The sequence below is a fragment of the Electrona antarctica genome, assembly GCF_951216825.1.
Source record: "Electrona antarctica genome assembly, chromosome: 18".
Taxonomy (NCBI): Eukaryota; Metazoa; Chordata; class Actinopteri; order Myctophiformes; family Myctophidae; genus Electrona; species Electrona antarctica.
Window position 1 is genome coordinate 20,978,909 of NC_136799.1, and position 25,024 is coordinate 21,003,932.

The 25,024-nt window shown below is 40.4% G+C and overlaps 3 protein-coding genes across 5 annotated transcripts; 1 reads left to right on the forward strand and 2 right to left on the reverse strand.

Moving 5' to 3' along the window:
- Window positions 1-2,388: 2,388 nt before the first annotated feature.
- Window positions 2,389-6,027, reverse strand: LOC306942622 (glycogen phosphorylase, liver form-like; the record flags this gene model as incomplete). Its single annotated transcript, XM_079528630.1, has 4 exons — window positions 5,935-6,027; window positions 3,222-3,369; window positions 2,681-2,739; window positions 2,389-2,523 (listed from the first exon to the last, which is right to left on the reverse strand). Exons 2-4 carry the CDS (start codon window positions 3,301-3,303, stop codon window positions 2,389-2,391), a joined length of 276 nt encoding a protein of 91 aa, XP_079384756.1. The 5' UTR covers window positions 3,304-3,369; window positions 5,935-6,027.
- A 2,023-nt stretch (window positions 6,028-8,050) lies between these two features.
- LOC306942483 (lysophosphatidylserine lipase ABHD12-like) lies at window positions 8,051-12,213 on the forward strand. 3 transcript variants are annotated; one of them, XM_079528393.1, is made up of 12 exons: window positions 8,051-8,320; window positions 8,820-8,922; window positions 9,234-9,353; window positions 9,549-9,579; window positions 9,681-9,726; window positions 9,894-10,023; window positions 10,292-10,329; window positions 10,797-10,876; window positions 11,123-11,205; window positions 11,466-11,544; window positions 11,759-11,892; window positions 12,084-12,213. In XM_079528393.1, exons 1-12 carry the CDS (start codon window positions 8,218-8,220, stop codon window positions 12,100-12,102), a joined length of 966 nt encoding a protein of 321 aa, XP_079384519.1. In that variant the 5' UTR covers window positions 8,051-8,217; the 3' UTR covers window positions 12,103-12,213. The 3 variants fall into 3 exon arrangements, with proteins under 3 accessions (XP_079384519.1, XP_079384521.1, XP_079384520.1); XM_079528394.1 differs by lacking the exon at window positions 8,051-8,320 and having other exon boundaries at window positions 8,839-8,986; XM_079528395.1 differs by lacking the exons at window positions 11,466-11,544; window positions 12,084-12,213 and having other exon boundaries at window positions 11,759-12,064.
- An 88-nt stretch (window positions 12,214-12,301) lies between these two features.
- On the reverse strand, window positions 12,302-24,447 carry LOC306942481 (glycogen phosphorylase, liver form-like). Its single transcript, XM_079528391.1, has 20 exons — window positions 24,143-24,447; window positions 23,381-23,482; window positions 22,761-22,839; window positions 22,210-22,313; window positions 20,800-20,931; window positions 20,370-20,481; window positions 19,926-20,008; window positions 19,611-19,745; window positions 19,011-19,103; window positions 18,482-18,628; window positions 17,587-17,750; window positions 17,355-17,469; window positions 17,061-17,162; window positions 15,291-15,438; window positions 14,755-14,813; window positions 14,455-14,596; window positions 13,799-14,006; window positions 13,393-13,527; window positions 13,237-13,303; window positions 12,302-13,046 (listed from the first exon to the last, which is right to left on the reverse strand). The coding sequence occupies exons 1-20, from the start codon at window positions 24,383-24,385 to the stop codon at window positions 12,858-12,860; spliced, it is 2,559 nt and encodes an 852-aa protein (XP_079384517.1). The 5' UTR covers window positions 24,386-24,447; the 3' UTR covers window positions 12,302-12,857.
- Between the last annotated feature and the right edge of the window lie 577 nt (window positions 24,448-25,024).

The window sequence follows — 25,024 nt, forward strand, 5'->3', positions numbered from 1 at the left end:
GGAACTCTCTGTGACAGATCACTATTTTATTTCCTTTAATTTGTCCTTTAATACTAATTATCCAATCAGCAAGAGAGAGAAGCTCTCACGCCTAATAAATGAGTCCTCCACTGAGAATTTTGCTTCAGCTTTTGACAGCACACTAGTTTTAGAACAGCCTTCAACAGACACTGAAAGTTTGATTAACTCTTTCAACTCGCACTGTTTGGCCATTCTAGATAAGGTTGCTCCCCTAAAAACCCGATCTGTCCCCTCTGTTAACTCCTCCCCTTGGTTAACTGAGGCAACTCGCTCCTTCCGAAGGAAATGTCGGAAAGCTGAACGCCTCTGGAAAGCCAACAAGCTCCAGGCTGACCGTATCACGTTAAGGGAGCTGTTGATCCAGTATAACAGTCTCGTCAGGGATGTGCGGGCCTCTTATTTCGCCAACATTATCGCCTCTAGCAAGAGAAATCCTAAAATACTGTTCAACACAATCAACAATATTGTCAGCCCTGCCCCTCCCACCATCACAGTCTCTTCTAACAAAGACTGTAATGATTTTCTGTTATTTTTCATACACAAGGTGCACACAGTAAGAGCTAGCATTACCCCTTCCTCCTCCCCCCTCCCCCCTTGTCTTACCCGGCAGTCAACCCTTTGCAGTTTCTCCTCCATCTCCCTGCAAAAATTGACTGACCTTGTGAGGTTGATGAAGACATCTTCCTGTCCGCTAGATGTCCTGCCCACATCAATGCTAAAGGATGTCTTTTCATCTGTAGGCCCCTGCCTACTCTCTATAATAAACTCATCACTAACATCCGGCCGTGTTCCATCTAATTTAAAAAAGGCAATCATTCAACCACTCCTCAAAAAAACAAATCTGGACCCATCCCTCCCAATAAACTACAGGCCAATATCAAAACTATCTTTCATATCTAAGGTTTTGGAAAAGGCAGTGGCCAATCAGCTCACAACCATATTAAATCAACACAATATCTGCGACAAATACCAATCAGGCTTCCGTAAAATTCATTCCACAGAAACAGCTCTACTTAGAGTATCGAGTGACATCATGATGTCATCCGATGTTGGTGATTGCTCCATCCTGGTGTTGCTTGATCTAAGTGCAGCCTTCGACACCGTAGACCATCGTATTTTAATTGACAGGCTCAGGACGTGGGTTGGTGTCTCCGGGACCGCCTTAGATTGGTTCCAGTCCTATCTTTCAGACAGGAGCTTCTCTGTGGCCGTTGGTCCCTACTCCTCTGAGTCCTCTACACTGTCATGTGGCGTTCCACAGGGATCGGTCCTAGGTCCACTTCTATTCGCTCTATATTTACTTCCCCTAGGTCCAATAATAAGCAGCTTTGAGGGTATCTCCTATCACTGCTATGCCGACGACATACAGTTGTACTGCTCATTCAAGCCAGATAAGATCGACATAATCAACACTCTCCATGAATGTCTAGCGGCCATCAAAAACTGGATGGCCAGCAATTTTTTGCAACTAAATGCAGAAAAAACCCAAGTTTTAATTGTTGCCCCAGATAAAGTTGCTGCAGATGTTTCCAACCACCTCGGGTCACTAAAATCTAACATTTGCTCCAACCCTAGAAACTTAGGAATTATCCTAGACCAGGCAATGCTTCTGGATAAGCATGTTAGGTCCGTTTCCAGTGCCTGTTTCTTCCACCTTCGCAATATAGCCAAACTTAGATCTGTTGTTTCACACCCGGAGTTAGAAATGATCATCCATGCATTTATATCATCACGTCTAGATTACTGTAATTCCCTTTTCACATGTCTCTCCAAATCCTCATTAGACCGTCTGCAACTGGTTCAGAACGCTGCTGCCAGATTGCTGACCAGCTCCAGGAGATCCTGCCACATCACCCCCATCCTGTTGTCCTTGCACTGGCTCCCAGTAAAGTATAGAATTAATTTTAAAATCCTTGTCATCACACACAGAACCCTCCATGGCCAGGCACCCCCATATATCTCTGACTTACTCCACCCATATGTTCCCAGAAGGTCTCTGAGATCCTCATCCCAAGCCCTGCTGGTCGTTCCACCCACAAAATTAATAACTAAAGGTGATCGAGCCTTTGCCAGTTTTGCCCCCAGGTTATGGAACAACCTCCCGGATCACCTGAAATCGGTGGCCTCTGTGGACCTTTTTAAAAAGCTTTTAAAGACCCACCTTTTTAGACAGGCCTTTGCAACGTAGTACTGTACTGATTTCTTGATTTTTACCAGTGCCATTTGCTCTGTCTTCTTTTTCTTTGCTTTATTCTTATTATTTTTATTCTTAATATTTACTTTTACTACCATTGACATGTTTTGTTTTTATTGTTGTGAAGCACTTTGTGACTATGATGTCTGTGAAATGTGCTCTATAAATAAAATTTACTTACTTACCCTGTAGTTATCCAGATAGATGACCTTCAGCTTGTTGCCCACCACAGGGTCATTGTTCACCACCTCACCAACTGAGGTGATCAGCTTGATTATCAACTTTGCCATGTGATACCCTGGTGCAGCCTGCAGGGGGAGACAATGAACACACAGCTACATCTTAATCTTGATCTATAATTTATAGAGAGAGCGTCGTATTAAACAGATTTAGACAAAAAAAGCTCAGATACAAATATTCTGTGTGTTCCTGCGTGTGTAAACACTAGTTTTGTTGAGTCAATACCTTGCCACCGATGATCATTGTTCGGGGAACAAAAGCAGCAGTAGGGTTCTTCTTGATGTCTAACGAATCCGATAATTAGTTAAAAAACAAAACAAAAAAAAGTTTAGTACATTTGAAAACAACATTCCCAACAAAATGAAACAGATTGATGCAAAAGAAAACAAGTTCATTCTTCTTGGTAATAATTTCATCATGCACCCTAAGGGACAGATTCAACAGGCTGAAGTTGAAAGCATGGATGCAGAACCATGTTTGAGGACTTGACTTGAAAGAGACATGTATTATACTCTCCAACTGTCCACTCAAGTGGTGGACAGACAAGACACATATACTGTATAAATACCAAATAGGCTATTCTGGGTGGTGATGTGCACAATGGCTTCTCCTGTAAGTATAACTATATTTTTCCAGTCATCATTTGTCTTTTTTATATTGTGATAAATATGTCATGCCAGTCTGGACTCATTATGGTGATATTATTGTATCATGTTTGACACAAATAAGTTGCCCCATTGGGAATTTGAAAGGTGTATTCACATACTGTTGTACATGACGATGATGTGCAGGCAGTTGAGGAGCTGGCGCTTATACTCATGGATTCTTTTCACATGGACGTCAAACATGGAGGATGTGTTGATTTGCACCTGGTACTCCTTCTCCAGGTACTGTGCAAATTTCAGCTTGTTGTCCTTCAGAGAGAAAAACGTGACTTGTAACTGAATTTATTCAGCTGTGATCATGTTCAATCATCGCAGAAGAATGTGGCCTGTACAAGCGTGCAAAACCCAACTCAGCAATGTCCCAACTAATAAATGAGCGTGATGTACTTTTCAGCACTGGCAGACTATTTTCATATTGTCTACTAGTGATATCGTCTACTGTAGTTTACCATTCAAGCTACTACAGGATGGTACTGTCAAAGGCCGGGCATTAATTTTCGGGCCTGTTGAGAACTCTAGTTTTCACCGGCTGCCGGGCACGGCTGCGTTAATAACTTTGGTGTAGGCCCGATTAGAGTTTGAATGGACAGGCATCAGTCAAAAGGGAGACATCGAAGAGGAAGGACGTGTGGGGAGGGATCAACATCTGGAATGTCAGAACAGGTCAGCTCCATATATGGAGATCTAAGGGTTTGAGGTCAGATGTAGAGTTGCTGGACGGCTCCATATATGCAGATCTAGGTGATGATCCAGTCTTCTCCATGTATGGCTATCCAGGGTTTGATGAAGTCTGTGTCGGGATCTTCATATATGGAGATGGCCATATATGGAGCATGGGCGTGACGGACTGACAGCCATATATGGTGGCATGACGTGCGAGTGTCACAAGCTGTGACGGACTGACAACCATATATGGAGGCATGACGGACAGACTGTCTGACAGGTTTTCATAGTAATCTGTGACATACGATCGCAAATTATTACTTGCGTGCAAGTAATGTTATCAGTCAGGTGCTACGATGCGTATGTCCCTTAGCAGCATATGATATGACGTCATATGCTGGCACGAAGCAGACCGTGCAGGTATGTTTTCTGTCATGCTACGAAGCGTATGTCCCATGACGTGATGAAGATATGTACCAATGTCCCTTAGCAGCAAAAGATATGACGTCAAATGCTTGCACGGGACATACGGAAGCAGACCGTGCAGGTATGTTTTCCGCGTATGTCCCATGACGTGATGAAGATATGTACCAATGCCAGGGTATAATTGGTTTACGATGGTGACGTAATGCTGATGTTTCAGTGTCGGGTGGATTTAAAAAAAGGGACATACGCATCAAACCACCCGAGTAACCACATTATACCACTAATAAACTCAGAAATTACATATACATACATATACACATATATAGACATATGAGCATATGACGTGATGAATATATGTACCAATGCCAGGGTATAATTGGTTATCGATGGTGACGTAACGATGACATGTTTCAGTGTCGGGTGGACTAAAGGTAATGCCCCTATGTATACATGTATGTAATCTGACACCACTGCCATAACAGGTGATAGGTTTTTGGGACTTGTAGATCTGTTATTTTGTGGGATTTGGTTACATGTTCCCAATAACTTTGTATCTTCATGCCCTGTGAAGTTATCTTCATGCCCTGTGTGCCACTGAGTTTACATCTCATTTCTGCCCAGCGTTTAGATAAGTATTAATTCTCCCCCCAGCTGGCGGGAAGATAAAGTATTGTTTTCTCCTGTTTGCCAAAACACCCAGCGTATCTGTTGGAAAACATGTTATTTGACCTTGTAGCTAGGTAGACTTCATGTCTCCCTCGCTCTCCTATTTACGTCTTATTAATGTTATATTAGTCGGCTTGGCCGTCAATTGTAATATGCCAAGTACACCTCCCAGCTATAGGTGCCGCTATTATTCACTTTTGGTTACCCTCTGAACTCAAATACATTACTTCCCCATGTCCAAAGGATGTTATGACTTATGTAGTATAAAATGTTGTCACTGATGATGTGTCAGGGAGAGATCTTTTTAACGCTGTACGGACCTGCCATTTCTCTCCCGATGTAATTGGTAATATATATCAAGTGGAAAATCCTTAGCTCTGGTGTGACTTCTCTTCTTCCGTGTCTGGTGTCAAACTCATTCTAAGGTATTCTGGTATACTCTGATACTTTTACTCTGCCTAATTCTCTCATTTTAGTATTGTAGTTTTCCTCTAAAGTATTTATCCTTAAAAGGTATTAATATAGAATTACAGTTTAACATTATAACATTAAAGATAAAGTTTAATATACTTAGTTTAAAAGGTTTTACAGTCCTTAATTCTGACTTGAGTATTTGTACTCTATTACATTCTTACAAATTCTCCTCAACGGGACTCCTCCAGAGTCCAGATGATTGATTGGTCTTTGAGCCTTCCCTTATCTGTTATCTTAAATTTATGCAACAACAGGCATAAGTAATCATTACCATACTTCCAAATACTAGTTTTTCTCCTCCAAAAGCAAGGAACGTAGCAAATAGCTAAACCTAGTAATTCAATATTGCAAACGTTCCTTCACAGACAGATTTTAAAGTTTGTAGCGATCTACAGTACTTGCACGCTCTGCTTGCACACTAGTAGGCCATTTATGGCCTACTAAATGGCCTACTAGTGTGCAACAAGCAAGTAGGCACTCGACAGAGTGCAGTTCTAGTTATATTATTATTAGGGCATGCCTCCTGGCATCTGAACGCAGCTTTCTAGTTTCTAGATGCAATTGTAAACTGAGAAGAAACCCTACCTGTTTCACTTTAGAGACATCTCGGATGAAGTTAACGTCATCAACCAGCTCATTTAGCTTCTGTAAATCACAGAGGTCTTTCACTTAGTCCTCTCCTATGGCCTAGAAGAGATAATGAGTGTCAACATACATTTTTGCTGTGCCTATAGTACGTCGGGTATAATGCTAGTAAAGACACAGATGACAGTTCATAAGTTATTGGCAGGATCTGGCAAGTTTGGACCGAATGTGGTTCCAAAGACACATTTCTCAACCTCTTTACAAACATGGATTTAATTGGTGTTACAATCACACCTCAGCTATGAGCTCGGCCAGTCCAGGGTTGCAGAGCATGAGCCAGCGTCTGGGAGTGATTCCATTGGTCTTGTTCTGGAATTTCTCTGGTTCCATTTCGCTAAAATCCCGAAATCTACAGAACCAAAATAGAAACATTTATATAAATGTAATTATATTCAGAACTTTGACCGAGTTTAGTCACTCCAAAGTGGCACATATAATTTTATAATTAGGCATGAAATGTGCTTACACGTCAGTCTTAATGATGTTGGAGTGTATCTCGGCTACTCCATTGACAGCATGAGATCCCACAATGCACAGGTGAGCCATGTTGACTCTCTTACAGCCGTCTTCTTCAATCAAAGACATTCTGCGGATTCTCTCCATGTCCCCTGGAAACTGGGCTGAAATACTCTGGAGTGAGGAAAAGTAAACACACACACACATACAATGTCCCAGTTTAGAGCTTATATCAGGCCCCAAAGAGAGAGAAAAAAAGAAAATTAAATTAACCCAAGCCCATGCTCATTCTGTCTAGTCCAGCACAAACACAACTTAAGGGGAGTACAAGAAAAAGTGCATGATGAATTGTATATTATGCCTGTGTTCTAGAACAGTTCAAGCTACATTTGTGTCATTGTCCCTTTCATTGCCAAACATGTAAATGAAGAAATCTCTCTGCCTCCTTCCTTGATGCAACACGGAGGCAATGCTTGGAACAATGCAATGTAATAAATTGAAATGGTGACTGTCACATCTGAAAATATGTTGTTCCAGGGACCTCCCCAGAAGCAAAGATTTGAGTTAAAATGTTCACTCTGTAATAATATATATTCAGTTCATATGAGCTTGTAGATCTGCTATTTTTCAATAGCTAAAGTATAACAATGCTTTAAAACACCAAAAGGGGTTCCCGCCCAAAATTGATTAAGGACAGTTAGATGACATATGTTATATATTTATCATCCATTTTGAAAAGTGTGAGTCAAATAAACATTATTTCACACTTACTGTGTCCCAGTCAAGTTTCTCAATGTCCACCAAGATTCTCATCAGCTCTGGAATGGCCATGGCAGGATGAGTGTCATTCAGCTGGATCGCCACCTGCAAAAACATCAGCATTACATTTATTAGGGTATTTCACCTTCTTAAAAAAAGACGTTCACACCAGTGTCATGACGAATAAACGATAGGTTTACTGACAGTTTTATCTCCGTCTTTATCTCACAAGGGGATAAATCCTGGAACAGAACTACTGATGAAAAGTGTCTAACGGGAAGTAGAAGGCTACTTGTCGTCCAGCATACCAGAACTTCATGTAGCCCTGTCCTTCTGATTGGACAATTTGGAGAGTAGTTCTTGTCCAGCCTAGCCTATTCTTTGTCAGGCTACCCACCTGACAAAGCATGCTCTTTTCTTCCCATTTATAAGCACTAAATTGTAATCTGCTGTCTCACGGTAATTGTGCCGTTTTACGGCTGACATTGTATTATCCCCCAAACAGTTGATATACAAATGTATTTTTAAAATAAGCATTGCACTCACTGAAGCGTACATTATATAATTTAAAATTAGAGCTCACGTCATGTGCTTGACCTAGAGACCTACTTTTTCAGGGAAGGTGTCAAAGGATGTGCGAGTTTTGCCCGTCTTAGTCGTCTTTTGGCGGATTTGATCATGGCAGTAACATTATTTCTTAGCCTGTTTCGTTGGGTTTTTAGGTTGTCCAGCTGAGCTTGGAGACCCCTGTTGAAGCGCTTGGCGAGCTTTGACTTGCATTTTAGAAATTCAGAGCATTTTTTGTCTCTGGCAGTATTGTTGAATACTCGAGCCATGTGGCTGCAGAGGGTAAAATTTGTCTGACTTGAACGTTGACCTGATTTCAGTCTGGGTCACAACTTGTGACCCAGACTGAAATCTTGAGAACTTGTGACTCACAGCGTTCATGTTTACACGAAGAGAACTCACTCAGCACAGCCACAAGCAAAACAGACGAGACTTTGGACAATGAAGCGGGCCATTATATATCTGACCACCGTCTATGCTTCTGTTCCTGTTCTTCTCTACCTGTTTCCGTGGATACTGGGACATATCATATATTCTCACCTGTGTAAGCTGTTTTTTCTTTTTTTATGATGAATTCATGTTCTGTTCTTTGGCTAGTGTATTGGCCTATTGGTACGCCTCTAAATGTTTTGATGAACAAGGTGGACCCTCTTGTAAACAATGTTTTATTGGCTCGTTGTTTTATTGAGTTGTGCTTGAAATGTACTGTAATTCTGTTACTGTTCTGCCGGTGTCATTTACCAATACACTGAATACAGAGTAGTCTACCTACCCTACCGTACATAGTTTTAGGTTCACAATGTTTAATGATGAATCATATGTTTTCATGAATCATTCTCTGGCAATGATTCCGAATCATTCTGTTGTGTTGACATTTACAACAGTCTTTCTTATGAAGATAAGATCTTAATCCAATTAAAACCAACTTGCAAGAGATCTGCACATACAGTATAGCTATAGCTATACCATGAAAAGGAAATCTAAATGGCTTTGATGTTCCTTCTTGTATTAGCTTTTTATTTTATTGTGTCCACACTCCACAGTGATATTTCCTGTCTTTGTGGACCTTGGCAAGCCTGAGAACATACTGAACCACACATGCAACCTCTACCTTACCACTGAGGAGGGTGTCTCAGTGGGTGTATGGTCAGTTCATATTGACCAAAATGGACTGGGTCCATCTAGCACTGAGGATGGAGGATGGAAGGAGGTTTTTCAAGCCTTTGTGGCCCAGTGGGAACAGAGACCCAATTACTGGCATTGCTATTCCCATGTTTTAGCTACAGTACAAAGTTAAATCCTTAGTGATAATTTTACTCAGAGAGAGAGTACAAATACCATTTGGTTACATTTGTACTCTGTTAAATTGTCACTAAGGATTTTACTGTGTACTGAGCTACAAAGCCACTGTCCTTACTCTCCTCCCCACTCTCCTTCTCTTAATTTCTCTCTCCTAGGCATACACTTCCCATCAGCCAATGGAAAGAGGCAGCGGAGAAAGACCCAGAGTGGTACAGGGAGGCACTGGGAGATGGCCAACCTGTTATTATCTATCTCCATGGCATCATGGGAACCAGGTGGGACCAGCATGGAAGAAAAGAGACCCTTGAATAGATTTCTAATAGTGTCTAGTCTAGTGGGTATTGCATGATCCCTCAATACCCTGGGTTTATCCATAGACACCACACTTATGAAGATGCATGGGTCAGAATGAATAAGCCAGAGAAATGTTCTGTTGTTTATGTTTATTTTGTCATTGTCCTTATTTATAGGGCGTTATATCACAGAGTACAGCTGGTGAAGGTGTGATTTCACATTTAACACACGTTTCATTATTTCATGTAATTACATTTTTGATAGTGTTGTGTAAAATGATAACTTGTCTTTTTATGCATTTATTGCAGAAACTAAGTGCTGCAGGTTATCACGTGCTCTCCTTAGACTATAGAGGTAAATACTTGTTCTAACTTTGATACATAATAACAGGAGCACAGTTACACTTTCATAATGTGATCAAAGTGGTATTTTTACCTACGCAGGCATACACATGTATCGGTAGTCCTGGTAAAAGTTGATGCTGTCATCACATCACAAGTCATGATTCTGAGGGTTCCTAGGTTTTGGTGATTCCAGTGGGGAACCCAGTGAGGCTGGCCTGACCACTGATGCCCTCTACCTGTACCAGTGGGCAAAGCAACACAGCAGAGGTGGTCTGGTCTGTCTGTGGGGGCATTCCCTTGGTACTGGGTGAGTGCATGGTTGTATTGAGAAGTTTATGAATTATTGCCTATCATTCATACCAATGAATAGTAGAATGCCTGAAGGTCAGTAGACTGAAAGCTTGCAAATAAATCTATTGATTGTGCACAGATTTGAGTGTGTGGAGCTTCCCTTTATTTTTTCTTTATTATACCAATGAATAGTAAAAAAAATAAAATAAAATACAAAGGTAATTAAATTAGTCATCATTCATCATCATAGTTCATACTCATTATCAGGTTTATTTTATCTGTAGGGTGGCAACGAATACTGCACTGAAACTACAAGAACATGGTGAGCTTGTGTTTCTTAAAGGCATATACTATTAAGTGTTTGCAACAACTGAAACAAACTAACGAAGAAAAAAATGCATCAACATGATGGAATATCATCTTTAATTCATCTGTTGTTTGAATCATAATGCCCTCTAGTGTCAAGTATTCTACAATTACTCATTTCTACCCAACAACTCTATAATGCATACATAGCTATTCCTGTGTTGTGTTAAGGTCAAATTAATATTTGTGATCATTGTTTTTAAAAGTTATAAACCAGAGAAACTCTCTAGGTTAAACATAAATAATTAATTGGGAAATATTAAAAGTGCACTTCAATAATTCAGCTGACTCCACAATAAAATTAAGCTCCAGGGTACAAAATGCATGATCTAGTCTCTGTCTTTGGTTCCTGAGTGTTCAGTGTAGTTGATTAATCATTCATGCAATGTATAATGAACATTGTGTCTCAACATTTCCTTTTAGGGTCACTTATTGATGCTATAATTCTTGAAGCCCCATTCACAAGAATTGGGGAAGTTGTAACCAACCATCCTCTCTGTAAGGTGAAATATTTCTGTGGCATTCTTTGTTTTTATGTTTGCAGCCTTCAGGCTGTTTACCAATTCACTGTATTACAGCACTAACAGATGTCTTAATTTCCGCTTTTCAAAAGAACAGCTTGTGCAACTGTTGAGAACAGACATGAGTATTCAACCTGTCTGTTCTAAGGAATCAAGTTTATTCCTATATATTCCACAAGTATTTGTATATCACTACATAAATATTAACAATCTCTACCTTCTTTTCAGCTGTACATGTTCCTTCCAGGTTTTGAGAGCCTGATTTGGAACATCTTAGAAATGAACAACATGGTATTTGCTAATGATAAAAAGTAAGTATTTTATGATAATGATCACGGTGCATATGCATTGCGAATACCATTATCCACATCTAACTTATTGCACAGTTGACCTGCTGGACCCATGGACTGTTTGCCTCCCTTTAATAAAATATCCATCCATTATGATAATACTGTAGGCCACAATTAAGACAATGTTGCTCATTGGTTATTACAGCTTTTCCACATGCTGTGGTCTTTTTTTATCCATCCATGTCCATTATTGAAAATGTCTTTCTTCTATGTCTGTACAGTTTAAAGACTTTGTACAGTCCACTACTGCTGCTACATGCAGAAGATGATGATATCGTTCCCTATCACATGGGGCAAAAGGTAGTATAGAACAATGAATTCTAATTTAGTTACATTTTGTACCCGGTAGTTTTCAAAGTAACTTGTATGGATATCTTTATCTACATGAAGTACTGTAAGTACATTCATCATGGCTGGCTGTAGGGGATTGCAAACCCCTTAATCCTAACTCACCTCACCCCAAAATCGTATTATCTTTAAAAATGTTTTATTTTTCCTTTGCTTGTGTCCCCAGCTATACCAAATATCACTTCAGGCTCAGAAAGAACGTGATGTAAAGGGTCATGTTCAAATGGTGTCCTACAGTGCAAGTCGTAAATATTCACACAACAACATCTACCTGGATCCCAATCTGTTGACTGTAGTCAAGTAAGTTACTATTACTAATCAAGAACATTTCTATTTACCCTGCAACTGTACAAAATTATGCATTTGAAAATGTATCATAAACATCAGTAAATATAACCGTTAACATTTGATCAAATGTGTTCTTATCCATCCTGTACCTTAGTAGTGTATTAATCATTTGTTACTGCTCATCTTTTTTATTTACACTATAGGGAATTTCTACACTCCTGAAAGATAGATCAACTTCCACTTCAACAGAATGGTGTCTGTCTGGCAGTGTTGTCGCTCATGTAACTGAATTAGCTACAACATATTGTAACACAATATTAAATGAAATATGACCCAAAAAAACGCAATAGAAACGTTTCACTTTTCATGTTGCATTCAGTCATTTTATTTCACCACTGGAAAGAGGTACAGCTCAAATACTGATAAGGAAGTTCAGTAAGTGAACTAGAAAAGTGCCTTACATACCTTATGTGAGTCATAGTATTTGCAAATTAATTCATTGTTATCCACTTTTTATATAGAGGCATAGTTTTCACAAAACAGGATACAATACAATGAGTGCCAGAAATGCTTGACAGTCGCAGGAAAGTATTTGAAAATATACTGCATTCCTTTGAATGATAAAGGATATACCCTGATCTGAACTGTGCGGATGCACTGAACACTGGATCTGGTACTCAAAGTGATTGAAAACCAATGCTTAGAATCATTTGCAAATACTATTTCACCCTGGCCAGGATGGACTATCAATCCCAATATGTCTTGGTTTGTGTCTTGGTGTTGAATGAATGTAACAGATGCCTATTGATGTAGAAAGTGCGTTTTTAAAGTATGATATAAAAAAATTCTGCGGAAATTCAAGCCTACTCATAACCTCTTAAAATCACTTGCTGTAACAAAATCACTAAAGGGTACACTAGTTGAAAACTAACAGCGTAGGTACTGTTAAACTGTAAACCTAAAGAACACCCTAGTAATCACATTTTCGCCAAAGCCCTGGCAGTTTCCTCGATGGCTTCTCTGGGCTCATTTGGGGCTGGGATCTTTAGGTCTGTGGGTTCCACTCCCCATATCTCCGTGGCGTAATCTGTGATGGTTCTGTCGCTGGAGAATTTGCCTGTGGCAGCGATGTTCTTGATCACCATTTTTGTCCACTCCTTTGGATCCTTTTAAACAAAACAAAACAGTTAATTATACACTGCTCTAAGGCTCAATTTATACTTGGGATTCTCTGACTCTAAACTTTCTAATGTTGTTCCATTTAGATCTTCCCACCCTTCTGGCTCCAACTACAACTTAAGTATAATTTGGAATTTCAGTTTGAGCCTAGTTTGTTACATGCAAACGTTACAGTACCTCATACAAAGTGCTGACTCTCTCCTGGCATTTCACATAGGCCTCAAAATCTGCAAACACTTTGAACCTGCACAGAAACATGGGGGGAAATGGTGTAATCTAAGCCAAAAAGGTCCAGACTTGAGCAAATGCAGAATCATAGTACTTTTCATTTACCGGTCATGTTTCATGAGCATTTCAGTGAGGTCTTTGAAAAGGTCTGGATTTTTGGGGCTGAAAAGTCCACTCTTGATCTGGTCCATGACTTGTTTCAGCTCTGGAATTGCATTGTAGTATGACATGGCATCATAGCTGTGGAAATAAAAACAAAATCAAAGCGGCAAGAATGTCACCTCATATACTCATAGCTTCAGTGTTACAATTTAATGTATGTGATACAGTTTGTCCAATGTCTCATACAGTAGTAGACTGGTTTCGCATACCTTTAATATGGGAAGTCCCAGCAATGAACAAACCCCTACATTTTTAAACTGATATGTACTTCCTTTCCTTATAGATTGAGTGAAACAGGCCACCCAATACTTTCTATTGACACAGACATTACAGGTGAGAGCTTCCCTACCCCTGCTTGTCCAGTTCAGCCACGTCCTCTACCCTCATGCCGAAGATGAACATGTTCTCCTCTCCGGCTTCCTCTGCCATCTCCACGTTGGCTCCGTCCATGGTGCCTATGGTGAGGGCTCCGTTCAGCATGAACTTCATGTTGCCTGTTCCTGAGGCCTCAGTGCCGGCAGTGGAGATCTGCTCTGACAGATCAGTGGCAGGAATCACTATAGGAGGAGTAGATAATCGGAATTGATTATTTTTGTATTTGTAGTAATAGTGCACCGAAGTCTGACGTAATTTGCGCATCCTACCTGGGTCACGTTTTTTTCCGCCCCATTCATAATTCCCATACTTGTTTAATATTGCTCCAAATAAGAACCGTGTTCCAAAAATAAACAAATGAGCACGGCGGTTTGACTCATATGGATATGAAGCATCAACTGACACTAGAAAACACTAGTGTTACTGCCATAGAACAGGTACAGACAGAGATCTCCAGAGGTCAAGGACATATTTCTCATTACTCAATGAATAATTAAACAGGCATATTGATCCTGACTGCGTACTAGTTTAATAAAATAATTAAGCCAGTAACAGTGAATATTCAGTCAACATTTGACATACAGTACACTTTGGTCTATTGTCTCGTAATTGTAAGGTGTTGCACTGTACCTTTCTCTGCCAGGGAGACCCTGTAGTTCTCCAGATAGATGACCTTCAGCTTGTTGCCCACCACAGGGTCATTGTTCACCACCTCACCAACTGAGGTGATCAGCTTGATTATCAACTTTGCCATGTGATACCCTGGTGCAGCCTGCAGGGGGAGACAATGAACACACAGCTACATCTTAATCTTGATCTATAATTTATAGAGAGAGCGTCGTATTAAACAGATTTAGACAAAAAAAAGCTCAGATACAAATATTCTGTGTGTTCCTGCGTGTGTAAACACTAGTTTTGTTGAGTCAATACCTTGCCACCGATGATCATTGTTCGGGGAACAAAAGCAGCAGTAGGGTTCTTCTTGATGTCTAACGATAATTAGTTAAAAAACAAAACAAAAAAATGTTTAGTACATTTGAAAACAACATTCCCAACAAAATGAAACAGATTGATGCAAAAGAAAACAAGTTCATTCTTCTTGGTAATAATTTCATCATGCACCCTAAGGGACAGATTCAACAGGCTGAAGTTGAAAGCATGGATGAAGAACCATGTTTGAGTGACTTGACTTGAAAGAGACATGTATTATACTCTCCAACTGTCCACTCAAGTGGTGGACAGACAAGACACATATACTGTATAAATACCAAATAGGCTATTCTGGGTGGTGATGTGCACAATGGCTTCTCCTGTAAGTATAACTATATTTTTCCAGTCATCATTTGTCTTTTTTATATTGTGATAAATATGTCATGCCAGTCTGGACTCATTATGGTGATATTATTGTATCATGTTTGACACAAATAAGTTGCCCCATTGGGAATTTGAAAGGTGTATTCACATACTGTTGTACATGACGATGATGTGCAGGCAGTTGAGGAGCTGGCGCTTATACTCATGGATTCTTTTCACATGGACGTCAAACATGGAGGATGTGTTGATTTGCACCTGGTACTCCTTCTCCAGGTACTGTGCAAATTTCAGCTTGTTGTCCTTCAGAGAGAAAAACGTGACTTGTAACTGAATTTATTCAGCTGTGATCATGTTCAATCATCGCAGAAGAATGTGGCCTGTACAAGCGTGCAAAACCCAACTTAGCAATGTCCCAACTAATAAATGAGCGTGATGTACTTTTCAGCACTGGCAGACTATTTTCATATTGTCTACTAGTGATATCGTCTACTGTAGTTTACCATTCAAGCTACTACAGGATGGTACTGTCAAAGGCCGGGCCTTAATTTTCGGGCCTGTTGAGAACTCTAGTTTTCACCGGCTGCCGGGCACGGCTGCGTTAATAACTTTGGTGTAGGCCCGATTAGAGTTTGAATGGACAGGCATCAGTCAAAAGGGAGACATCGAAGAGGAAGGACGGGTGGGGAGGGATCAACATCTGGAATGTCAGAACAGGTCAGCTCCATATATGGAGATCTAAGGGTTTGAGGTCAGATGTAGAGTTGCTGGACGGCTCCATATATGCAGATCTAGGTGATGATCCAGTCTTCTCCATGTATGGCTATCCAGGGTTTGATGAAGTCTGTGTCGGGATCTTCATATATGGAGATGGCCATATATGGAGCATGGGCGTGACGGACTGACAGCCATATATGGTGGCATGACGTGCGAGTGTCACAAGCTGTGACGGACTGACAACCATATATGGAGGCATGACGGACAGACTGTCTGACAGATTTCATAGTAATCTGTGACATACGATCGCAAATTATTACTTGCGCAAGCAGAGCATGCAAGTAATGTTATCAGTCAGGTGCTACGATGCGTATGTCCCTTAGCAGCATATGATATGACGTCATATGCTGGCACGAAGCAGACCGTGCAGGTATGTTTTCTGTCATGCTACGAAGCGTATGTCCCATGACGTGATGAAGATATGTACCAATGTCCCTTAGCAGCAAAAGATATGACGTCAAATGCTGGCACGGGACATACGGAAGCGGATGTTTTCCGCGTATGTCCCATGACGTGATGAAGATATGTACCAATGCCAGGGTATAATTGGTTTACGATGGTGACGTAATGCTGATGTTTCAGTGTCGGGTGGATTTTAAAAAAGGGACATACGCATCAAACCACCCGAGTAACCACATTATACCACTAATAAATATACATACATATAGACATATACACATATATAGACATATGACGTGATGAATATATGTACCAATGCCAGGGTATAATTGGTTATCGATGGTGACGTAACGATGACATGTTTCAGTGTCGGGTGGACTAAAGGTAATGCCCCTATGTATACATGTATGTAATCTGACACCACTGCCATAACAGGCATAAGTAATCATTACCATACTTCAAAATACTACTTTTTCTCCTCCAAAAGCAAGGAACGTAGCAAATAGCTAAACCTAGTAATTCAATATTGCAAACGTTCCTTCACAGATTTTAAAGTTTGTAGCGGTCTACAGTACTTGCACGCTCTGCTTGCGCACTAGTAGGCCATTATGGCCTACTAGTGTGCAACAAGCAAGTAGGCACTCGACAGAGTGCAGTTCTAGTTATATTATTATTAGGGCATGCCTCCTGGCATCTGAACGCAGCTTTCTAGTTTCTAGATGCAATTGTAAACTGAGAAGAAACCCTACCTGTTTCACTTTAGAGACATCTCGGATGAAGTTAACGTCATCAACCAGCTCATTTAGCTTCTGTAAATCACAGAGGTCTTTCACATAGTCCTCTCCTATGGCCTAGAAGAGATAATGAATGTCAACATACATTTTTGCTGTCCCTATAGTACGTCGGGTATAATGCTAGTAAAGACACAGATGACAGTTCATAAGTTATTGGCAGGATCTGGCAAGTTTGGACCGAATGTGGTTCCAAAGACACGTTTCTCAACCTCTTTACAAACATGGATTTAATTGGTGTTACAATCACACCTCAGCTATGAGCTCGGCCAGTCCAGGGTTGCAGAGCAGGAGCCAGCGTCTGGGAGTGATTCCATTGGTCTTGTTCTGGAATTTATCTGGTTCCATTTCGCTAAAATCCCGAAATCTACAGAACCAAAATAGAAACATTTATATAAATGTAATTATATTCAGAACTTTGACCGAGTTTAGTCACTCCAAAGTGGCACATATAATTTTATAATTAGGCATGAAATGTGCTTACACGTCAGTCTTAATGATGTTGGAGTGTATCTCGGCTACTCCATTGACAGCATGAGATCCCACAATGCACAGGTGAGCCATGTTGACTCTCTTACAGCCGTCTTCTTCAATCAAAGACATTCTGCGGATTCTCTCCATGTCCCCTGGAAACTGGGCTGAAATATTCTGGAGTGAGGAAAAGTAAACACACACACACATACAATGTCCCAGTTTAGAGCTTATATCAGGCCCCAAAGAGAGAGAAAAAAGAAAATTAACCCAAGCCCATGCTCATTCTGTCTAGTCCAGCACAAACACAACTTAAGGGGAGTACAAGAAAAAGTGCATGATGAATTGTATATTATGCCTGTGTTCTAGAACAGTTCAAGCTACATTTGTGTCATTGTCCCTTTCATTGCCAAACATGTAAATGAAGAAATCTCTCTGCCTCCTTCCTTGATGCAACACGGAGGCAATGCTTGGAACAATGCAATGTAATAACTTTAAATGGTGACTGTCACAATATCTATCAGTGTCCAAGATGATTTTTTTGTCTCTTACCATTCAGCATTGTCATAATATATAGACGTGTGTATGGAAAAAATACAAGTATATATACACATTTATATTTGGCAAGTAATAGATGAATTATAAAAACAATGGCTGTCCAGCTAACTTATAATGGACATCCATGATATTGGATAGCAGTAAAAAAGCATCTGAGGCATGATGAAGACGTTTATTTTCTTTTTAAGCCTCCTGTTTGTTAGTACAACCGGCCCAATCTTTCACCAAGCACACTGAAACAAAATGTGTATGGTAGGCCCTTATGCATGCCATGCTGCATAAATTATGGCTTATGATAAAGGAGAAGAGATGGCAAAAGAACAAAGAGACGAGTATGAAGTATTACATACGTCCAAGTGCATCTGGTTGATGCGATAGATGATCTGTAGGTGTCTGGGCAGCAGAGTCTCTACCAGCTCCACAGGCCAGCGCTCCAGAGCTTCAGGGAGAACAGTGTGGTTGGTGTAGGCAAAGGTGCGTTTGGTGAGGTCCCAGGCCTGCCAGGAAAGGAGGGGTTCATGTTCACCATTATACTTATTCAGTGTGCTAAAATTCATTATTGTGGCCGGCATGTCAAATACACAGTAAAATCCTCAATGTTTATGCTGAGAATGTAAGAAAGTACACTGGTACACTACAAATGGATAAATTCACACAGGATTTTACACAGGATTTTACAGTGTACTATATGTGTTATAGTTTGTATGTTAACCCATTTAGACCTGATGTCGAAATTCACAAAATGTCTTCAAATTCCTGACGGTTTTCTGAAAAACCTTGTGTTTCTGTATCAGTGGTTCTCAATATTTCATGTCAAGGACCCCAAAAATGATATGCAATATGCCTCCGTGAGTCAAATAAACATTATTTCACACTTACTGTGTCCCAGTCAAGTTTCTCAATGTCCACAAGGATTCTCATCAGCTCTGGAATGGCCATGGCAGGATGAGTGTCATTCAGCTGGATCGCCACCTGCAAAAACATCAGCATTACATTTATTAGGGTATTTCACCTTCTAAAAAAAAAGACGTTCACACCAGTGTCATGACCAATAAACGATAGGTTTACTGACAGTTTTATCTCCGTCTTTATCTCACAAGGGGATAAAGCCTGGAACAGAACTACTAATGAAAAGTGTCTAACGGGAAGTAGAAGGCTACTTGTTGTCCAGCATACCAGAACTTCATGTAGCCCTGTCCTTCTGATTAGACAATTTGGAGAGTAGTTCTTGTCCAGCCTAGCCTATTCTTTGTCAGGCTACCCACCTGACAAAGCATGCTCTTTTCTTCCCATTTATAAGCACTAAATTGTAATCTGCTGTCTCACGGTAATTGTGCCGTTTTACGGCTGACATTGTATTATCCCCCAAACAGTTGATATACAAATGTATTTTTAAAATAAGCATTAAACTCTCACTGAAGCATACATTATATAATTTAAAATTAGAGCTCACGTCATGTGCTTGACCTAGAGACCTACCTTTTCAGGGAAGGTGTCAAAGGATGTGCGAGTTTTGCCCGTCTTAGTCGTCTTGTAGCGACGAATTATGTCCTGGAGAGTAGCTGCCACCACAAAATACTCCTGCTTCAGACGCAGCTCTTTCCCTTCAAAGAACTACAGCATGAGATGGAAAAGAGAGAGACCTTAAGGCACTATGGGCAACTTTTTTGCCAGTTTTCATTTTCGCAGCAGAGATCTACAGTGGAAAAAACGTATTGTGGCAAATATTTACCATCAAAACGAGATTTTCCCTGTGTGTCACAGCAATGACACACCAGCAGATGTTGAACTTACATTGTCATTGGGGTATAGCACTCGAGAGATGTTCTCTGCCAGGTTCCTGTCCAGAACAGCCTGGATATAATCTCCTACATTGACTAGAGAAAGTTAAGGTAGGGTAAGTTTGATGGCTTGTCTTAATAAAGATGGTGAATTGTGTGAGGAGGAATCTTCTCATTTTCCTATAGACTAAAAAGCATACTTAAGTTTCCATAATACATTACGATTTCTGCATGTATCATTTGTACTGATCATGCAGGTAAAAGTCAACTCTGCAGGAAAGGAGGAAATCAATGCAACACAACTGTCTTGCAACAGAAGTCTTGCAAGTTGCCAGATGGAAGTGATGCAGTGTTGTGTCCTATACTGTGTCCTTACTCAATAACTGAAAAGAAATTCTGACATTTTGCTCCGAAAGTTAATTCTGCATGAACAAAAAGCTTTAGCTGTGACACTTACAGTCTTTCAAGTTGAAGTCATTGGGAGCACGAGCAGACCACAACCTCATAGTGTTCACAGTATTGTTCATATAGCCAGGGATGGGTGTGTCATAGGGCATGGCCAAAACCACCTACAGTGATCAAACAAAGAACACATGCAAGAAGTAAATAATTAGATTCTCAACCGAGTTGATTGCTGCTTATAACGTGTTACTTGCTTGTTTAAACCTGAAATCATGTTGAATTCACCTGCATTATAGCATCTAACCAGCTCTTTATCTTTTTTGTATTGCTTTGATAAATGCCACAGAAAATATCTGTGGCATTTATCGAAGCAAAACAATAATGGTATACTCCTACTCATACTGTAGTAGTAACAGTAGTAGAGGACACAGTAGCAGTACCAATAGTATAGTATTAACATTAATATAATCAACATCACCACCCACCTGAGTGTCCACCCATTTGGGGCCTTCACTCGTCTCCTCTACTCGTCCATAGTAGTGGACAGGCAGCATGTATTCAGGACGGGCCTTCTCCCAAGGGTTTCCATATCTCAGCCAATCATCTGCCTCTTCCACCTAAGTGAGTAAAATAGACTACAAAATTAATATAAATAACACTATAATGATGCGAAAACGCTGGAGTTATCATAATCAGGCAGGGTTTGGATGAGTATTAACGACTAGTGTACAGTTTGTGTTAAATTGAATGTAAATATTGTCAGCCAGATTCTTTATGCTCGACACCGTTTTAACCTTTTTAAATCTATGTGATTATTTTGTTTGATTATGTTTTTAGCACTTTGAGATTCTCTGTCAATGAAAAGTGCATTACAAATAAAACACATTGTTATTATAGTAACACCAATGCAGTGAACGCACAGATTTGATTTGCAGGCTCCTCCCTCCCAGTGAACAAATGATTATCACAAATTTGGCTAAGCGTTCAAAGGTGCATGTTTACACTGGGAGACTGTACTGCAAATACAGAGGACAAATATAAAGGGCAAAAGCCTCTGGCTGCGAGTCCTCTTATCGCAAAAAGCAGTAAGGTAAGGTAAGGTAAAGTTACATCACTGAAGAAGTTCATCAGGGGGGGGCAAACCCCAACCACAGATTATGTTAATAATTGGCTCTGTTCAAAACTTTGGCCTCTGTTCAAAACTTTACTCTGAGAATCATGGCTACATGCAAGACCTAAATTTAGCACAGAAAGATAAGCTGAACTTGTATGAGGAAATTAAGGTCAAACTGAAGAAAACATCAAACTGGAGTATATAGGGTGGGGTTGATGAACCCTACAACCCCTACAACACGTGCCCTCCCCCCCCTCTCTTCCTCCAAAACTATGGAATGAACTTCCCATTGCAATCAGAACTGAAGACTCACTCCCAATCTTCCGCCAGAGTCTGAAAACTCACCTCTTCAGACTCCATCTTAGCTCGCAGCTCTTGCCGTAGTACTTGTACTAGCCTCGACGGCCTTACAGGCTAAAAGGCAAAAGGCTATACTTATGTAATTTAGATAGCATATTATGCAGAGTAGACATAACACTCTATTGTGTTAGCGTATACTCATAATATTATTGTACAGATATTCTACTGTTAGACGGATGTTAAGTTCTTAGCTTGCTTATGATCCTTGATGACCATTTCTATGTATTTGATGGATTACCATGTGTTGTTCTCGATAACTGTAAGTGATTAAGTGATCTGGATTAAGAGCATCTGCTAAATGCCTAAATTGTAATGATTAGTCTTGGTTAAGGTTAATTTTGTTGAGTGGGTCATGCATTGTATAAGACATAAGACATTGTATAAGACCTGTAAGTGTAAGACCTGTGTAAGATGCAGTTACCTGCCAACCATCTTTGATCTTTTGGTTGAAGATCCCATACTCATAGCGAATGCCATAGCCATATGCAGCTAACCCCAAAGTTGCCATGGAATCCAAGAAACAAGCTGCAAGGAGAAATAACAGAATTGAGGAACTATGCTGGTAGAACTGTTAGCACATGAAGTGCTTATGTGCGAACATGCACAGTCAATGTTATGAAACTTCTGTGGTTGTAAGATGTGCACCGCAAGAACTCTTTGAAGCAGCACCTGCAAAACGCCTCAATGAAGGGGCATTGGTTTTTATATGTTTTATTAGTGTGTGGATCAATACAATATTTTGGAAGCAAGCCAAATAACTTTTATTTGGGGTCTGCATGGGCTTCTCCATCTGTCTGCCTGTCTGTCTATTTGTCCGTCTGTCTGTTATGGAGTAAAAACGTTGTCTTCAGTAGTTTACCGGCGTACTTCCTCTCCCAGTGTAAATTCTTCGGCCCCTCTTTCAACACACATCGCTCCAACGAACTGCAGCGGCCAATGAGGCATCTATTTTTTTAATATCGATGGGTTTACCTGCCAGCCGGCCCAGGCCTCCATTCCCCAGACCTGCATCTTCCTCCATTTCCTCCAGATCCTCCATGTCCAGACCCAGCTACACAGAGAGAGGAAGATATTTAAACCCAAGAAAAAATAAGCAGAGGTGTTACGTTATCAGCCGTGTGTTGCTTTTCACAATCTTTTCATCATGACAGATGATGAAATCAGTGGGATCTGTTTCTCATCATCCAATGGTAGGCTGACCAACAGGAACTTGATTCCAGCCTGTAGGGTCCCTTTACACACACACACACACACAGCAGCAGTACACATGCCATGGGCACAGGCTTACTTAGAATAGATGAACGTCACAAAGTTAAGCGTCACACCAGGTTAAGCAATACCAGTTCCACCCGTTGTCCACAGTTCACAGACAAGGCAATTTTAAAATAGGAGGGATTTAACTTGTAATTCAAATTATCAAAATATTTTCTAAGCAAAGACTAGTATTAATAGTAACTCCCTAATGAGTTTTACTTTCATGCATGCCTGTAAACACTTTGTATTAATGTGTGACTTACACATCACACATTCCATTACTGTAAATGTGTGACTTACACATCACACATTCCATTACTGTAACTTCCTGAACTTACCTGATAGATGGCTTCATCACAGGCATTCTGGAGGCCCAGGTTGATCATGGTGTTCTGGAGTGTCCTGCCCATGTAGAACTCCAGAGACAGATAATAGACCCGCTGGGGAGTAGAAAATTAAAGCAAAAAAAAAATTAGGGATAGAAGTAATGAAGTTACTTAAGTAGCATCTGCTTATGCATAGACTTAAGAGGGTAGAGATCTGAGTGTTTTAAAAACAATAAGACAGAATAATGTTTTTAACTATAGTACTAGATAGGCACTATAGGCCTGGTTTTTAAACAAAAATAGTGATAAAAGTAAACTGACCAAGCAAAAATAAACATTTTTTATTTCACAGTAGTCTATGTAACCCTTTAGCAGTGCAATAGTGGATATTTAGTTTGGATATTTAGCCTAGGGGAACATAAAATAAACTGTAAATGAATATATAATTTGTAACAGAGCAACAGGATCAACATTTTACTGGGTAGTGCTTCGGGTACTAGTGTAGGCTCAGAAACTGACGCGCATTGTATACAAATGGTAATAATGCAATGTCCTAGAAATTATTTCCAATTGAGTGCTAGCCAAAAATAACATGACTTTTGCACACTTGCACAGTATGCTAATGCTACCCAATCTCCATGCAGTTGAACGGAGACACGATTTCCTTCTATCTTTCCAGTTTCCAGTATTCATTTCAGTGACTGTCACAGTGCTGTTGTCTTTGAGATTAGAGTTGACACTTGACAGGCATGACAGCTCTGAACTTCACAGTACCTTGGGATCCGTCTCGTGGTAAAACTGCTGTGTCCGGATCCATCTCCCCACCAGGTGATCTCGCACCGTGTGAGCCAACGCGAAATAGTAATCTCTCGGCGTGGCAATGTTCCTGTCTTTCACCAGGGTGAAGTGCAGATGACGGTTGAAGCCTTTCTTGAGCTCGGCGACATTTTCAACCCCGACGATCCCTCTGATGCTGATCTGTTTGCGCTTCTCCTGGTCAGTGAGAGGTCTCGACATGGTGGTGGGCGGGTTTCACAGCAGGCTGGCTACCTCAGTCCTCACTGGAAGTGAAGCTTCAGGGCAACGTCGGGGACATTTTTGATGCGTCTGGTCTCCTCCCCGTTCATTTTCATTGGCGACTAAAAGGAGGAGGAGTGTTTTTGGTACATTTGTACAACTGTTACTGTAGCCTACATCATGTATGTATTACAAGTTGTACATGTAGATAGTGATTCTCAACCTTTTTAATTGCAAGGACCCCCATTTTATTTGATTGATTGATTGATTGGTTGATTCATTCATTCATTCATTCATTCATTCATTCATTCATTCATTCATTGGATCTATGGGAGTCGGGACCCCAATCTTTAAAATCCTTTTATTAGTGTAATGGAATCAAATTGACCCATAAGGAAGGAGGGAGCTAGGGTCCAATTGGTTGAGTTGAGAGCTCACAATTATAGACCCCTAAAGCCAAACCGCACCAATGATTTGCCACGCAACTCCTTGCAACATGCAACTACTTATGCAATTTTGTTGCAAGGAGTTGCGACCTTAGAGTATATGAAGGAGTTGCAACTGGTGTGGTTTGGGCTTAAGGGTCAATTTGGTTCCTAACTATCAATCATTTTGCTGAGCACCCCCTGGGTTGTTGCT

Excerpts from the sequence above, each read along its gene's own strand:
- LOC306942483 (XM_079528393.1), top strand. The coding sequence starts at position 8,218 with ATGAAGCGGGCCATTATATATCTGACCACCGTCTATGCTTCTGTTCCT. Across the intron at positions 8,923-9,233 it reads GGTGTCTCAGTGGGTGTATG|GCATACACTTCCCATCAGCC; the intron begins GTCAGTTCATAT and ends TCTCTCTCCTAG. Across the intron at positions 10,330-10,796 it reads ACTGAAACTACAAGAACATG|GGTCACTTATTGATGCTATA; the intron begins GTGAGCTTGTGT and ends ATTTCCTTTTAG.
- LOC306942481 (XM_079528391.1), bottom strand. The coding sequence starts at position 24,385 with ATGTCGAGACCTCTCACTGACCAGGAGAAGCGCAAACAGATCAGCATC. Across the intron at positions 17,470-17,586 it reads AACATCATTAAGACTGACGT|ATTTCGGGATTTTAGCGAAA; the intron begins GTAAGCACATTT and ends TTGGTTCTGTAG. Across the intron at positions 14,597-14,754 it reads CAATGATCATCGGTGGCAAG|GCTGCACCAGGGTATCACAT; the intron begins GTATTGACTCAA and ends CTCCCCCTGCAG.